General features: G+C 40.3%; 1 protein-coding gene across 3 annotated transcripts in view; it reads right to left on the minus strand.

Annotated features, from left to right (window-relative positions):
• Positions 1 to 13,089: 13,089 nt before the first annotated feature.
• The window catches only part of SLAIN1 (SLAIN motif family member 1), a 65,874-nt gene continuing 60,745 nt past the window's right edge, over positions 13,090 to 18,218 (minus strand). Inside the window, exon 8 of one of the 3 annotated variants that reach the window (XM_027590094.1) lies at positions 13,090 to 17,859. In XM_027590094.1, the coding sequence (XP_027445895.1) occupies positions 17,784 to 17,859 (76 nt within the window). In that variant the 3' untranslated portion in view covers positions 13,090 to 17,783. The remainder of the gene's footprint in view (positions 17,860 to 18,218) is intronic. The other 2 variants (XM_027590095.1, XM_027590097.2) reach the window with 2 other exon arrangements.

The following is an 18,218-nucleotide window of genomic DNA, read 5'->3' on the forward strand; positions in this document are numbered from 1 at the left end:
GTACCCATTCTGACAGTCAGCTGATATCACACTGTGGATTTGATTTGCCTTTCCCGGATCACTAGTGTTGTTGAGCACTTCTCCATGTGTCTATTGGCCATCTGTATGCCTTCTCTGAAAATGTCTATTCAGGGCCTCTGCCCATGTTTTCATCTGATGATTTGGTGGTGGTCTGTGTTGACTTATGAAAGTTCTCCCAGTACTTTGGATATTCAACAATTATTGGATATAGCATTTGCAAAAGACTTTTCCCATTCAGTAAGTTGTCTTTGCATTTAGTTGAGGGTCTCCTTTGCCATACAAGAGCATCACATTTTGGTGTGGTCCCAATAGTTGATTTCTGCCCTTAGCTCCCTTGCCTAAGGAGACCTACCTAGAAAAGTGTTGCAAAGGCCAATGTCCAAGTAGTTACTGCCAATGTCTTCTTGCAGTTTTATGGTCTCAGGTCTCACATGTGGGTCTCTAATGCATTTCAAGTTTATTTTTGTGTAAGGGGTCAGAAAGTGGTCCAGTTTTATTGTTGTGCATGTAATGTCCAGTTTTCCGAGCACCGTGTGTTGAAGAGACTGTCTTTTCCCCATAGTCTATCCTTGCCACCTATGTTGTAGATTCATTGACCATATAAGCTTAGGTTTATTCTGTGGCTGTTTCTTTCCATTGATCTATGTGTTTATTTTTGGTGTCAGTAACATTACACACACACACAACAACTATAACTTTGGAGTATATCTTGAAATCTGGGGCTGTGATACCTCCAGGTATATTCTTTATTCTCAAGATTTCTTTGAGGATTTTTATGGCTTGGCACCAATTTTAGGATTTTTTTTTTAGTTCTCCGAAAAATACTGTCAGTATTTTATAGGGGTTTCATCAGATGTGTAGCTTGCTTTGGGTAGTATGACCATTTTCACAGTATTCATTCTTGCAATCCTTGAACATGTTACATCATTCCATCAGTAGGTGTCCTCAATTCCCTTCCTCCATGTTTTTTTCATTTTTAGAGCATGAGTCTTCCCCTGCTGGTTAGTATTTAATCATAGGTGTTTTATGTTTGTATAATTGATAATGGGATTTTTTTCAAAAATTCTGTTTCTCTGTTATTAGTGTATAAAAATTACATGTTTCTGTATATTCTGTATCCTCTGGCTTTACTGAATTTATTAATTGGTTCTAATAGTTTTTGAAGCAGTTTGAATTTTGTTTATAAACTGTACCATGCCATCTGCTTAATGACAATTTTAACTTTTTTTTTTTTTTTTTTGCCAATTTTGATGACTGACTTCTTTTTCTCATATGACTGGGGCATTTAGGACTTCCAGTACTATGCTGAATTAAAGTGGTGATAATGAATTTTTTGTCTTGTTCTTTGCGGGAAAAGCTCTCAGTTTTTCACCATTAAATATGATTTAGCTTTCTGTTCATCACATATGGTCTTTATTATGCTGAGGTATGTCGCCTCTAAACCTACTTCATGGGAGTTTTTATCATGAAGGCATGTATTGTGTCAAGTGCTTTTTCTGCATCAATTCAGGTGGGGTTTTTTTATATTTAATATTATTTTATTATGTTAGTCGCCATACAGTACATCATTAGTTTTTGATGTAGTGTTCCATGATTCATTGTTTTTGTATAACACCCAGTGCTCCATGCAGTACGTGTCCTCCTTAATACCCGTCACCGGGCTAACCCATCCCCCCACCTCCCTCCCATCTAAAACCCTCAGTTTGTTTCTCAGAGTCCATAGTCTCTCATGGTTCATCTCCCCCTCCGATCTCCCCCCTTTCATTTTTCCCTTCCTTCTCCTAACGTCCTCCATGCTATTCCTTATGTTCTACAAATAAGTGAAACCATATGATAATTGACTTTCTCTGCTTGACTTATTTCACTTAGCATAATCTCCTCCAGTCCCATCCATGTTGATGTAAAAGCTGGGTATTCATCCTTTCTGATGGCTGAGTAATATTCCATTGTATATATGGACCACATCTTCTTTATCCATTCCTCTGTTGAAGGGCATCTCAGCTCTTTCCACAGTTTGGCTATTGTGGACATTGATGCCATGAACATTGGGGTGCATATGGCCCTTCTTTTCACTACATCTGTGTCTTTGGGGTAAATACCCAGTAGTGCAATTGCTGGGTCATAGGGTAGCTCTATTTTTAATTTTTTGAGGCACCTCCACACTGTTTTCCAAAGTGGCTGTACCAACTTGCATTCCCACCAACAGTGTTTTTGGGAGGTTTTTGATCACTGCTTCAATCTCATTACTGGTTATTGGCCTATTCAGGTGGTCAGTTTCTTCCTGTTTCAATCTTGGTAGTTTATACGTTTCCAGGAAGGCATCCATTTCTTCCAGGTTGCTTAATTTATTGGCATAGAGTTGTTGACAATAATTTCTAATAATTGTTTCTATTTCCTTGGTGTTAGTTGTGATCTCTCCCCTTTCATTCATAATTTTATTAATTTGGGTCCTTTCTCTTTTCTTTTGGAGAAGTCTGGCCAGTGGTTTATCAATCTTATTAATTCTTTCAAAGAACCAGCTTCTAGTTTCATTGATCAGATCTGCTGTATTTCTGGTTTCTAATTCATTGATCTCTGCTCTAATCTTAATTATTTCTCTTCTAATGTGTGGCTTAGGCATCATTTGTTGCTTTTTCTCAAGTTCTTTAAGGTGTAAAGTTAGTTAGTGAATTTGGGATTTTTCTATTTTTTTGAGTGAGGCTTGGATGGCTATGTATTTCCCCCTTAGGACCGCCTTTGCTGTATCCCGTAGGTTTTGGACTCATGTGTTTTCATTCTCATTGGTTTCCATGAATTATTTAAGTTCTTCTTTGATTTCCTGGTTGACCCAAACATTCTTTTTTTTTTTTTTTTTTGACCCAAACATTCTTAAGCAGAGTGGTCTTTAGCTTCCAAGTGTTTGAATTTCTGCCACATTTTTTCTTGTGATTGAGTTCGTTTTAAAGCATTATGGTCTGAAAATATGGAGAGAATAATCTCAATCTTTTGGTATCAGTTGAGACCTGATTTGTGACCCAGTATGTGGTCTGTTCTGGAGAAAGTTCCGTGTGCACTCGAGAAGAAAGAGTATTCTGTTGTTTTAGAGTAGAAAGTTCTGTATATATCTGTGAGGTCCATCTTGTCCAGTGTGTCATTCAAAGCTCTTGTTTCTTTGTTGATTTTTCTGCTTAGATGATCTGTCTGTTGCTGAGAGTGGAGTATTGAGGTCTCCTACAATTAATGTATTGTTATCAATATGACTCTTTATTTTGGTTAACAGTTGGTTTATGTAGTTGGCTGCTCTCGTGTTGGGGACATAGATACTTACAACTGTTAGATCTTCTTGTTGGATAGACCCTTTAAGAATGATATAGTGTCTTTCTGTGTCTCTAACTACAGTCTTTACCTTAAAATCTAATTTGTCTAAGAATTGCTACCCCAGCTTTCTTTTGAGGTCCATTGTCATGGAAGATGGATCTCCACCCCTTCACTTTCAGTCTGGATGTAACTTTAGGTTCAAAATGAGTCTCTTGTGACAGCGTATGGATGGGTCCTGTCTTTTTATCCAATCTGCAACCCTGTGCCATTTTATGGGAGCATTTAGGCCGTTCACATTGAGAGTGATTATTGAAAGATATGAATTTATTGTCATCATGTTGCCTGTGAAGTTCCTTGTTTCTATAGACTGTCTCTGTAAATTTCTTTTCTGTATCACTCTTGGGGTCTTTCTCCTTTTATAGAACCCCCCTTAATATTTCTTGCAGGGCTGGTTTAGTGGTCACATAGTCTTTCAGTTTCTGCCAGTCGTGGAAGCTCTGCATCTCTCCATCCATTCTAAATGACAGCCTTGCCAGATAAAGTATTCTTTAATGTACGTTCTTTTCATTTAGTACTCTGAGTCTGTCTTGCCAGCCTTTTCTGGCTTGCCAGGTCTCTGTGGATAGATCTGATGTTATTCTGATGTTCCTCCCTTTGCACATAAGGAATCTCTTCCCCCCAACTGCCCTTAAGATGTTTTCCTTTGTTCTAAGATTTGCGAGTTTTACTATTACATGCCAGGGTGTTGGCCTGTTTTCCTTGATCTTGGGAAGGGTCCTCTCTGCCTCTAGGACACGAATGTTTGTTTCATTCCCCATATTAGGGAAGTTCTCAGCTACAATTTGCTCAAATATATCTTCTAGTCCTCTCTCTCTCTCCACCCCCTCAGGGATCCCAGTAATTATGACATTGGAACATTTCATGGCGTCACTTATTTCTCGAATTCTGTTTTCATGGATTTTAAGGTGTTTCTCCCAGGCCTCCTCTTTTTCCTTCTTTTCTATCAATTTGTCTTCTAGATCGCTAATTCGTTCTTCTGCCTTGTTTACCTAGCTGTTAGATTATCTAGATTAGATTGGATCTCATTGATAGCATTTTTAAGTTCTGCCAGTTCAGCTCTCATTTCTGCCCTTAGAGATTCTATGTTGCCATTAATGGATTTCTCCATTGTAGCTATTATCTTTATAACTGTTACCCTGAAGTCTGTTTCTGACATCTTGCTTATATCTGTATCCATTTGTAAATCTGTGGCAGACGTCACAGTCTCTGAGTCTTTCCTATTTTGGGGGTTCCTCCTCCTAGTCATTCTGTTGAGGGGTGGTTGAGGGAATGTACAGAGTCCAAATTATCGACCATTGCAAGATGCACCTGTTTTATAGAGACCTTAGGGTTGCTGGCCTCTGGTTTCCCAGCCTATCTTCTGGGGGAGGGGCCTGCCTCACTGTTACGCAGGCAACCCTCTTTGGGTAGAGTTGCCCTGCCCCCTATGGGGGGGGGATGGGCTCAGTGAAAACCAGTTTTTTGGGGCTTTTGTTCTCCGGAGGCTTTCCCTGGCAGCTTTCCGAGTCTCTTCCAAGAGTCAGAGCAGGAGAGAGACCATTTCCAACCCTCTACCTCAGAGCAGAGAGATTGCAGTCTGTTCTTCAGTGAGCTCTCCAGGCCAAACTATCTCCGTTTCTGTCTGTGCTGCTATAAACTGCAGTCCTGGGTTGTGCACCCCTCAGCAGCGCTCCCAGTCCTCGCCTCTAGGTCAGGGCACATCTCTGCCCTTTGTGCTTCTAAAACCGCCAGCTGCCCCCACTACATACACGCGGGCCCACCGCTCCGGTTTCTGTCTGGGGGGACTGCCCTGAAGTCCTTTCCCCACTGCTACCGGTCTGTGAGTCTGTGCCCCATCCCCAGCACAGGAGGCTATTGCTCACCGGCAGTGCAGGATCCAGAAGGCTCCCTCCCCCTTCTGTTTATCCTCTGATATCTGCCCGCATAATCACGGCTCCCCTCTTCATACCTCGAAACCAACCGCCTGCGATATTCTGTTTGTAGACATCCAGATATATCTTCTTACATCTCAGGCTGATTTCATGGGTGCTCAGAGTGGTCTGGTAGATATCCAGCTCAATTCAGGGGACCAGTTGGAATAGGGTCCCCTACTTCTCTGCCATCTTTTCCCCCTGAAGCCAGTTCTATGTCTCAATTCAGGTGGTTTTTATCTTTTGTTTTGTCAATGTGATATATATGTATCACATTGATTGATTTGCAAATAGTGAACCACACTTGCATCCCTGTAATAAATCCTACTTGATTGTGGTAAGTGAATTTTAGGTTTTTTTAAATTGTTTTTGCCTATGTGTTCATAATTTTTGCATCTATGTTCATCTGATTTATTAATATTGAACCATTCTTGCATTCCTGGAATAGATCCTCATTGACCATGGTAAATGCTTTTTAAATATATCTTTGGATTCTGTTTGGTAAGGTTTTGTTAAGAATTTTTTCATCTCTGGGCGCCTAGGTGGTTCAGTTGGTTAAGCGTCCAACTCTTGGTTTTCAGCTCAGGTCATGATCTCAGAGTTGTGAGATGGAGCCCTGTATCACACTCTATGGCCAGTGCAGAGTCTGCTTCTCCCTCTCCCTCTGCTCTTCCTATCTCTCAAGTAAATAAAAAAAATTTTTTAAGAATTTTTTACTTCTATGTTCATCAGAGATATTGGCCTGTAGTTCTCTTTTTTTGTAATGTTTCTGTCTGGTTTTGGTAACAGGGTAATGCTGGCCTCATATAATGGGAAATTTTCCTTGTTATCCTATTTTTTGGAATAGTTTTAGCATAGATATTAACTCTTTTTTACATGTTTGGTAGAATACACCTGTGAAGCCATCTGGTCCGGGACTTTTGTTTGTTGGAAGATTTAGTTGTTGTTTTGATTACTGATTACTAGTAATGAGTCTATTCAAATTTTGCATTTTTTAAATTCAGTCTTGGAAGATTATATATATGTTCTAAGAATTTCTGTCTACTTGGTGATCCAATTTGTTGGCATTTAATTTTTCATAATATTCTCTTATCCATTTTATTTATGTGGTGGTATTTCTTTATGATTTTATTCATTTGAACCTTTTTTGATGAATCTAAAATTTAATTTTATCTTTTTAGAGAACTAGCTCCTTGTTTCATTTGTCTATTCTTGTGCTTCTGTAGCCTCTATTTCATTTATCTCTGCTCCCATCTTTGTTATTTTTTCCTTTGGCTAGCTTTGGGCTTTGTTTATTCTTTTTCTAGCTCTTTTAGGTCTAAGGTTATGTTGTTTATTTGAGGATTTTTTTCGTTCCTTGAGGTCGGCCTATATAGCTATTACTACCTCTTAGATCTGCTTTTGCTGTTTCAAATATTTTGCACCATTGTGTTTTCATTTTCATTTGTCTCCATATTTTTTTAAATTTCCTCTTTGACTTCTTGTTTGATCTGTTCATTGTTTAGGAGCATGTTGTTTTACCTCCGTGTATTTGTGTTTCCAGATTTTTTCTTATAACTGATTTCCAGTTTCCTATGGTGTGGTCTGAAAAGATGCATGATGTGAACTCAGTCTTCTTAAATTTATTGAGACGTGTTTTGTGGCCTAACATGTGATCTGTCCTAGAGAACATTCAATGTGCACTTGGAAAGAATGTGTATTTTGATTTGGACCGGTTTGTCCGGTCTAACATGTTCTTCAAAGCCACTGTTTTCTTGATTTTCTTTCTGGATGATCTTTCTATTGCTGCAAGTTGGGTGTTAAAGTGCCCTACCATCACTGTATTACTGTCAGTTTCTTTCTTTACGTCTGTTAATATTTGCTTTATGTATTAGATGCATCAATATTTACAATTGTTATACTTTTATCATTATGTAGTGCCCTTTGTTGTTATAGTCTTTGTTTTAAAGTATTTTTTCCCAATATAAATATTGCTACCCCAGTTTTTTGTTTTTTGTTGTTGCTTTCATTTGTATGGTAGATGTTTTTCTAGCCCTTCACTTTCAGTCTGCATGTGTCTTTAGATCTAAAATTGAGTCTCTTGTGGGCAGTGTATAGAGGGGTCTTGTTTTTTGTTTTATCCATTCAGTCACCTTGTGTCTTTTGATTGGAGCATGTAGTCCATTTACATTTAAAGTAATTATTGCTAGGTATGTATTTATTACAATTTTGTTAATTGTTTTCTGATTGTTTTTGTAGTTCTTCTCTGTTCTTGTGGTTTGATTGCTTTCTTTAGTGTGACGCTTGGATCCATTAGAGGTTTTTGATTTGTGGTTACCATTAAGTTCATGTATAGTGTCTTATGTTTATAGCAGTCTTATGTTCAAGTTCAATAACTATTAAGTGGATGGTTAAAGTTTGAACACATTCTAAAACCACTAAATTTTTACTCCCCTCTCCATGTTTTATGTATATGACATCATGTTTTACATCTTTTTGTGTATCCCTTGACTTTTATTTTTTTTAAAACTGTGATGGGCTTTTTTTTTACGTATTTATTTGACAGAGAGAGAGCATGCACGCACAAGCAGGGGGAATGGCAGGCAGAGGGAGAGGGAGAAGCAGGCTCCCTGCTAAGCAAGGAGCTCGAGGTGGGGCTCGATCCCTCAGATCATGACCTGAGCTGAAGGCAGATGCTTAACCGACTGAGCCACCCAGGCACCCGATTTTTATAGATATAATTGATTTTACTACTTTCGTGTTTTAACCTCCATTATTGGCTTTATGACTGATTAATCTTACTACCTTTATTAATGTCTGCTTTTACCTGTGAAATATTTTCCTTTCATAATTGTCTTACTCTGGTTATGTTCTTCCCTTTCTATAGACTTTTCTTTAGTATTTCTTGTAAGGCTGATTCAGTGGTGATGAACTCCTTTAACTTCCGTTTGTCTGGGAAACTCTTTCTCCCTCCTTCTATCCTGAATAATAGCCTTGCTGGATAGAGTATTCATCCTCACGGCTACAGGTTTTTTCCTTTCAGCACTTTAAATAGATCTTGCCACATCCTTCTGGCCTTCAAAGTTTCTGCTGAAAAATCATGTGTTAGCTTTATAGGGTTTCCCTTGTATGTAACTGTTTTTTCTTTTCTCTTGCTGCTTTAAAATTCTCTATCACTACTTTTTGCCATTTTAATTGTTATGTGTCTTGGTGTGGACCTTCTTCGGTTAATCTCTTAGAGCCTCTCTGTGCTTCTGTGGCCTAGATGTGTTTTCTTCCTTAGAGTGGGAAATTTTTAGTTATTATTCCCTCAGATAAGTTTTCTGCCCTCTCTTCTCAAGATCCCTAAATTGCAAATGTCGTGATGCTTGGTGATGTCACTGAGTCCCCTTAACCTATTCGCATTTTTTTTCTTTGCTGCTCATCTTGGTTGCTATTTTCCAGATCACTGATCCTTTCTTCTGCATCCTCTAATGTATTTTTAATTGTTACTAAATTCATTTTTTTTAATGTTTTCTCTTTGTTGAAGTTTTCATTGAGGTTTTCCACTCTTTTTTCAAGTTCAGTGAGTATCTTTATGTCCATTACTTTGAGTCCTTTATCAGACACATTGCTTATCTCTGTTTCAGGTAGCTCTTCTGCTGTGATTTTTGTCTTGTTCTTTCATTTAGAACATTTTCCTTTGTCTTTTTATTTTACCTAACTCTGAGTTTGTTTCTACATATTAGGGAAGTCAGCTACATCTGGTCTTGACAGTAGTGGCCTTGTGTAGAAGAGGTCCTGGGGTGCCCTGTAGTACAATTCCCCCAGTTACCAGAACTAGGCACTCCATGAATGTCTATTTGGGTTACACGTGCCCTACTCTTGTGGCTGAACCACATTTGGTTTTTAGCCCACTTGGCTAAAATGACCTGCTTTGCCTGCTATTGGCACACCAGTCAGGATTTGGTCCCTTTGCCATTGAGGGGCCTGAATGAGGCTGCTATGGGCTTGCACGTGGGCATTGTCAGCCGTCAAGTTAGCTGTCTGCACTTAGCCTCCCTGCCACTGTTGTGTGTACACTGAATGGCTGGGCTTTCTCCCTGTGCAGCCAACTAAGGCCTTGGCTGCTTGCACTGTGGACATGCTGGTGTGGCTATCTCCCTCTCTTCCCAGGGCAGGAGTCATTTTGGAGTGCGGCCAGTTCCTGCCAGGGCTGCTTTGTAGGGATGCCTAGCAAGGTGGGTGGGTTGGATGGGTGGGTCTGCAGGGGAACAATGAGTTGGGCACAGGGCACTAGCAACGTGGAGACTGTTAGCACTGGTTCTCGCAAATGTCCAGCTATCTAGGCTGGGGGAGGGGAAGAGAAATAGCACTTTTCTTCTTGGAGAAGTCTCCTGAAGATCCCTGCTCTTTCAGCACAGGTTCTGAGATTAGTAAATAAATCTCCTTCATGTATACCACAGGTGCTTTTCAAAATGCTGATTCTGTGTTGTGTCTTGGACAGCTATTTGGTGACCCTTTAAGAGTGGGGACTCTGTTTCCTATTGCCCTCCAGGCTCTCTTGGAGTTAAGCCGTTAATTTTTTTTTTTTTTAAGATTTTATTTATTTCAGAGACTGAGCGTGAGCAAGCAAAAGACAGACAGCTGGAGGAGGGGTAGAGGGAGAAGCAGGCTCCCCGCTGAGCAAGGAGCCCGATGCAGGGCTCGATCCCAGGACCCTGGGATCATGACCTGAGCCGAAGGCAGCTGCTTAACCTACTGAGCCACCCAGGTGCCCCAGGCCCTGTTAATTTCTAATAAGTGCATTTGTTATGATGAGTACAGGGTCATGTATGGAAGAGTTCAATTACTGTATTGTATATACCAAATCCTATGTCCTCAGAAGACATGAAGTATATATGAAGTAATTCATATACTTATGAATTACTATATGTTAACTGGAATTAAAGTTTAAAAAAATTAAAAATTAAAAAAAATATACCTGGAGTTAAGCCCTACTGGTTTTCAAAGCTGGCTATTAGGGGGGACTCGTATCCCAGTGTGTCTCCCTGCCCCCCCCACCCCCAACCTGGAGTTCCTGGCATAGGGTCTGATCCTCTTGCTTCTCTGTGCTTGTGGTGTCCCCCACTTTGTGGTTAGTCTCACCAGGGTTCTGGTTAAAAAAAAAAAAAACTCACAGAGACAAGCACAGAAAGGTAGTTACCAGAGGCAGAGGGTGGGCAGTGGCCCAAATTGGTGAAAGGGGTGAAAAGGCCAAATCTCCAGTTGGAAAATAAGTCCTAGGCTGTCACAAAAAAAATGAAATGGGGGTAAGAGTACTTACCTCAGTAAGCATTCTAGCTGCGCTTGCTTAGATTTATTCTGGCATCTGTTCATCACAGGACCAAACTACCAACGGGTTTACCTCGCTCCTGCAAGTCTGCTTACCTGTGCAGACCTGCTGATCCTGGGCTGAGCCCCCCCACCCGCTTTCTCAGGCAATTCTCACACACCAAAACAAATTTCCCCTGCCCTAACTCATCCCAGGGCCAAGTACCAGGCAACAAGAGACCACCTCGATAGCCCTAAACCCACTGGAATTATTCAAACTGGCCAATCCTAAACTGATCACTGTGCTTTTCCCGCAGAAACCCCATTAACATCTCCGGCCTAGACTTGCCCCTCACTCTCCTGCTTCTGCCTCCTGAACAAAGCCTGATGCTTCTCACGTGGCCCTGCATGGTAATGACTGCCCCTTCCTCTTGGGAAATGTCACTAATAAAAATCTCCTTTCAAATGCATGGACTTCTCCATGTCATCACTTAGCCACCTCCACAAATCCCACAGGTTTAATTTTAAAACAGTAAGTTTATGTGAGGATTACATTAATAAAAACTAAAGAATGTAGCAGAATGTCTAGTACATAGGAAGAGCATTATGTCAGTATTACCACTAAGTAGCTTCCCATTGAACTTCAAATACACTTCAAAGTCCTTACTAGAGGTTCTACAGGATCAGGCCCATCTCTTCCCTCAATTCAGCTCTCACTACTCTCCCACTAGCCATGGCTGCTGGCTTCTGGTCCTGTGGCCTGTGTAGTGGCATGTGGCCCCATGCTCAGAAGGGCCCCTTGATTGGTTTAATTTTCTACTGTTGCCATCTTGAAATTCTTAATGTCTTCGATTTTTATTTTGCATTTTCATTTTGTACTGGACCCCAAATTCCTGTAGCTAGTCCTGTCACTGGCACCCTAAGGTCCAGCCCCACCAGCCTCCTTTTGGTTCTTTACACACCAAATTCTTCCCCATCCCTGCCTGAAATAATCTTTCCCCTTCTCTTCATTTGATCCTCTACATCCGCAGCTTAAATATTCTCTCTCTCGCCTTTCTGGAGCATCCCTTTTAGGTAAATGATTCTTGTCCTCCTCTTCTGACCCCTTATTCGGGATCTTCGCCCCTCACTTGTTTGTTTATGGGAAGGACATGGCATTTTATTTTAAGCTCTTTCGCACTTGAATCAAAAATGTAACTTGGATAAAGGCAAGGACCATATCTGATTTATTGACTGTGATGTCCTCAGCATCGAGCACAAAGCCTGACAAATACTAGGCTGTCAATAAATATTTGCTGGGCAAGTGAACTAAGGGCCTGGTTTAAGACAAAATAATTACACTACCTGGGAAACTTCTGACTTCACCTGCTGATCGTTCCCTTGGTCCCATCATTAGTCTGTGTACCTTTCTCTAAATATTTTTTAATCTCACAACGTTGCATTGTTTACATGGCTAACTCTGTTTTCTCTGAATTTCAGAGAGCCCCACAATCTACATATGATATTTCTCCCCAATCCCTGGCTGAGACTTAAAATGCGTGTACAGAGATTAGGTGTGTCAGGAGGCTAATGCCTAGTCTGATACTAGATGAGATGCAAGGATGTCCTTGTGTTGCCTAGGAGGATGGTAAAAGTTAAGATTAAATATTCTTTGATAGGTGAAGGATGAAAATTGCAATTCCTCGGGTAGCCACAAACAGCAAAAGAGCATTAGGGTATAATTTTCAAACCAATAGGAGAGAAAGCGAACAGATATAACAAACAGCTCATAAATTTATATTTAAATATGTCAGTCATTTTATATACTACTGGCTTAAATGCTCAAGCTGAAGGGCAAAGATTTTCATACTTGGTTAAGAACTGAACTATATGTTGTTTTAACATAACAATAAGTTTGACAGTGAAGGTTTAAGAAATATATATCCTACAAACACTAAAAGAAATCTGATGTAGCTACCTAATCTGAGAAAAACAGATTCCTAGACATTAAAAAAAATAGTTCCAACAACAGGTTCAAGTCTGCGAGGAAGATAAAACGTATCTACATGTGTATACACCAAATCCTATGTCCTCAAAAGACATGAAGCAAAATTTGACAGAACCATGAGGAGTATGTAGATGTCCACCACTAAGGTAGGTTTTCTCCTAATGCTTCTGCCAAGTACAATAAGTAGATATACCACCAGATTTTTAAAACACGACCTGGACTCCAGGCTTCAATGGCTTCACAACTGAGATTTATCACCTGTTTTTTAAAGTAGAAATAATTGCAGTATTATATGAATTTATCCAGCTAGAACAGAAAGTACCTCCCAACTCGTCTTATGAGTCTAAAACTATCTTAATTCCAAAACCTGACAGAGATAGCTTAAGAAAGATTACAGGTCATTTTTATTCAAAAAACTGGACAAAAATCCTAAACATTAGTAAATCAAATCCATCTATCTTTAAAATGAAATAAATGTCCAGACCAACTTGGATTTACCTTTAATCCGTGGTTGATTCAATTTTAAAAGCTCTCATAAAGTTGGCGTATTAAGACTAAAAGAGATATTCTAATAGATGCAGAAAAGGGTTATTAAAATTCACTTTTGCAATTAAAAATGCTCTTAGCAAATTTGAAAGTCAATGGCAAAAAAAGCTTTCCTTTTGAAATTAGCAAAAAGAAAAATATTATCATTTGTATTTAATATTGCATTGAAGACCATAGTCAAGAAAAAGCAAAGTTAGAAGGACAGGAAAGGAAGAGATAAAACTCACTCTCATACATTTGACTGTGTAAGTAACAAATGATAAATATAACTGACATAAACTTACGGTTGTTGAATAAAACATTCAAAACAAAATGCTGGAATGAAATTTTTAAAAATATCCCTTACAATAGCAAAAAATTCCAAATATCTAGAAATTAATTTGGCAAAGACTATATAAGCACTCCATGGAGAACTTGGCACAATTGAGAGATTAAAGAATACCTCAATCAATAAAAGACATAGACCATGCTCATGGATTATAAGATTCAATATTATAAAGAATTTCCCCCAAACTGAGTAAGTTCTATGCAATTCCAACAGGATGTTTTTCTGGAATGTCACTGACTGCAAGTCTTTATTTTTGAACAAGCTAAAGTGACAGGAATAACCAAGACACTCCTAAGGGAAAACAGGATGACAAGATTGCTTTGCTGTTTGGCAAAACTAATTATAATGCTACAGTGTTTAGAACAGTACCGTTCTGGAATTCTGCAAGAATAGACAGTTGAAATAGACACAGACACAAAGGCATTTGCTTTATGACAGAAAAACTGGGGCAAGGATGGAGTTTTCAGTGTTATTAGAACTACATGGATAATAAAAAATATAGGTGGAAAGCAAAATAATAAAGCTTTGAGAATACAGAATAAATTCATGATTTTAGGGTAGGAAATACTCTTTAAATAAGACACAAAATGGCTAATCTTAAGGGAATAAATGGTACCCTATTAAAGTTAGTAAGTCTATCAAAATACACCATAGAGTTAAAAGGTAAGGTACACAGCGTGAAGACGTGACACATCTAACTGACAAAAGGCTCCAAGCAGGCTTTATAAAGAGCTCCTATAAACCGGTCAGAAAATCCCAACAGAAAAATGGGCAAAAGACCTGAAAAGGAATCCACAGAAGATAAGCTGATGTTCAATCTAACCAATGAAAAGGTATACGATCCCAGCTAGAGGAAAAGGAAATGCAAATTGAAACCGTGACACAGTACTGCCCGCCCACAAAGTTAGAGACACTACAAACAATACTGAGGGTGTACAGTAACAGGAATTTTCATACTGCCGGCATACAGATAGTGTTAATCATTTTGGAAATTCCATGGGCATCATCCAGTATGGCTGCTGGCGAGGTTTTGGAGGCAGTGTCTGGCAGGCAGCTTGTAAGATCCTTGTCTCCAGGTATTCACATTCTCGTGTCATCCCCTCACCCTGAATGAGGGCTGGACCTAGTGACTGGCTTCCAACAAATAGAATATGGCCAAGTGATGGGATATTGCTTCCAAGATTGAGTTACAAGAGACTAACTTCCATATTTCTGGTTCACTCTCTTGCACCTCGCGCTTGTTCATCCTGATGAAGCCAGCCACTGTGTGGAAGCTGCCCCAGGAGAGGTCCGTGTGGAAGAAACGGGGGATGGCACACAAGGAAATGAATCCTGCCAACAGCCCTGTGAGTAAGCGTGAAAGCGCGTTCTTTCCCAGGCCAGTCTCCCCATGACCGCAGCCTGGGGAGGGACCCTAGGCCAGAGGACTCGGCTAGGCTGTGGCCAGATTCCAGCCCCATGGCAACTGTGAGATGTTGGGTGAGGCCGCCAAGTTTTGTGGTAGCTGCTTACACTGGGACAGCTAATCCAAAGAGAAGTCCTGCTCGGATCTGCGTTAACCCAATACCATCGCTCCCCTCCATGTGCGAAAACGAAGCTCTTGGGCTGTCTTTCCCTGCACGCGGCCCCGTTACCGGGACGAGGAACTCACGTAAGCGCAAAGGCACATGTGCCCAGCTCCCAGTCCTTAGTCCTCTTCTCCATCTAGGCTCCCTCTGGTGATCTCAGCCAGTCACGGCCCTCCCCATCTTTACCCGTGGAACTCTGTCCCTCTGCTTGCCAGCCCAAAGGGCTTGTTTTCCTTTTTGATCAGAGTAGATCCAGTCCATAAAGAAATCCTGACAGCTCCGCTTTCAGAATATACCCCCAAAGCTGGCCACTTTGACTACCCCCACTGAAATCCTTCTGGTCCAATTCCTCCTCTCTTGCTTGGATTACTGAAATAGTTTAATCTACATCTGCCATCTTCTAGTCTATTCTCCCCCAAATGCCAGGGTGAGCTATTTAAACCTAAGTCAAATCATGAACTCTGCCGCTCGGAACAGTGCCCGGCTCCCCTTGCCGAGTAACATGAAACTCCGCACCGGCCTTTCTGCTCTTCCTCCAGCACGCCAGGCCTGCTCCGTCCTGAGCCTTTGCAGGGACAGTTGTGAGGAGGTTCTTCAAATCACCCACTAAGTCTGGGGGGTGGGGCTTGAGAATTTGCATTTCTAATAAGTTCCCATGAGATGCCAAAGCTGCTGGTGTTCTGGAGAACTCCAGGGGAAAGAGTCTATGAAGTAACTTTAGGACTAACTCTCCATCTCCCAAGTCTGCAAGGGTCAAGTCCTTAATGAGATCTAGCCAGGTAACTTAAAAGTGTGATCTCTCCCGGTCTCGATTTTTCTCTCGCTTTGAGCCCCTGGCCCTTACTTTGAGCACCTTTTGTCCCCTCCCTGAGCAGTAGGGATCTATACCGTGATTCATTCACTTGTTCGTTTACTGTGTCCCCCACCAACTAGAATGTGAAATCCAAGGCACAGAGCTCTTTATCATCCCAAGAGCTGAATGGACTTTTTTAAAGTAGAAATATTTAAATTGAAAATGAATTTAATCCTTTAATTTTCTTAGAATAGAAACCCATTTTTTAAAAAAATGTACTAATTACATGTGCTCATAGGAAAAGAGCACAGCGGTGGGGAAAACAGATTTGAGATTGGCTAAACCTGGATTCCTAAGTCAGCTTCAGTACTAGCTAAATGTTTATGTAAGGTTAACCTGCTACCTTGGACTCAGTATCTTTATTATGTAAATGGTGAGAACAGCAGATGGTCTGGAATAGACAAATGTACCTGAAATCTCTAGGACAGTTCTCCTCACTAAAGAAATGCTCAAAAAATATTACTTCCCCTTTGGTATCTCACCCCTCCTCCAGCTCACATTTCATTTACACAGCAAGTTAACTATAAAAGCCATTCCAGATGGAATTAGATGTGTTTCTATTTTAATATTTAACATTAAAGCTTTTCCATAGGACCTTCAGGTGAAAAGTTTTTTCAACATATATCAGACATAATGTAGAATAATATTTTGCTGATATTGTGACAATACCTCAAATTCGACCCCCATGAACTGTTAATCACGGACAGCGTTCATCCGTAAGTACTTCTGGGCAAGAGGCTACCTGAGTTTCGATGGCTTTTCTAAATGGGACCTAAACCTCACTGCAAAACCAAAACCTCCCATTCGTATCAGGAGTATTCTAGAGAAATAGTTTTCACAAATGTGAGTATCCTGCTTTCACAATGATAGTGAAACAGAGAAATGGTGTTTATACTGCTCGTGCTGCACATTCATGCGTGACCTGATATTGCTGAAATAGTCTTTATTTCCGAACATTCCAAAAGAGCAGTGTACACAGTAACAAATATTAAGTCCTATACCATAAGAAAGCATTCATTAGTGCAAATGGGTTTTGTAAAAGGTCTATCAAAAAGATTTATTTGCTTTAAAATGCATCCATTTCCAGAAGCATTGTTAACAAAACATTACAGTTTCTCATCCTCTGTAATAAAGTATTGAAAATCAATTGTGGTACAGTAGCAAACATTGCAGGTATTAAGTGCAATGAGCCTGTGATGCCTTTATAAATCGGAAACCCAAGTATGACAATAAATTAACAAAAAGACAAGACCATCTAACTGCTATCTGGCTACCTCCTTGCAATGCTTCAGCTTATGTTGTGCTCATTCAACATAAAATTAGGTCTTTCAAATTGTATGGTGGATTTTTGCTGATAGATCCCTAGAGCTAAAAAAATAGTACCTTACCACAAAAATATTTTTATGGCACAAAATTTAAGTTGTTCCATAGTGGTTCACAGAGGTGTAAAAAGAAATAGGCACAAAAAATAAAATTCCTGTAAACTATAAAAAAGTAAACTTCAAAGCATAAATTATAGAACCTAGTTGTAAATATGCAATGTATTAAGATACAGAACACGTAATGGGAAGATGATGTTTAGAACACGTAAGTAAATTGAACCAGTTACTTAAAAAAAAAACTCATGGCAAAGAAAGCATTATTGATACATCTCAATCCTCTCAAAAAGTGTCCAGGTACATAGCAGTTCTACAAAAACCCCCTAGATCTAAATGTCACAATACCGCAACCACGGATCTGAGACTGGTGCAGTATTCTCTCAGGCAAATATTTAAGTGCAATCATTAGTCTCTGGCGCTTGGTCTGTTGAAAAACAATGCAGTAAATATGTTAAAACGCAGAAGGGAAAGAATATCCCGACGTTCACGGTTACCTAGCCAGCTAGGTAACTCGACCCTCATTTCCGCTCCTTTCCCGTGTTCCAAGGGCGCGAGGAACCGCATCAGTAGCAACCGTCTCTCCAGCTTCCGTCCCTCAGAGCGCTGAGCGAAGACAGAGGCTTTGGAGGCTGAAGGAAACTGAGGGGGCGGAAAGAGACGGTTAGTACAATCCCAGGGGTCCCGGCCCTTACTCCCATCTGCTCTCCTCCACGCAGGTGGGCGCCGGCAGCTACTAGCACTTTCCTGAGCCACGCGCTCACCAGCTGGAAACCCCATTCTCAGCACACAGCCATGCGTGGGTGGGTGGATGGGGGTGTGTGTACGTGTGTACTGCAACATATCCTTCCTGGACAAAGGGTATTTTAAAACCAGAAAGAAAAAGATAAACTCTTGTCTAAAAACAAATGGGTACTTCCTTGAATGCAAACAGCAAATTCACATGAAATTTGCAACCTTACAAATAAAGATGTGCCTATGATACTGGCAAAGAATAATAC

This window comes from Zalophus californianus, chromosome 3, assembly GCF_009762305.2.
Source record: "Zalophus californianus isolate mZalCal1 chromosome 3, mZalCal1.pri.v2, whole genome shotgun sequence".
Lineage (NCBI taxonomy): Eukaryota > Metazoa > Chordata > Mammalia > Carnivora > Otariidae > Zalophus > Zalophus californianus.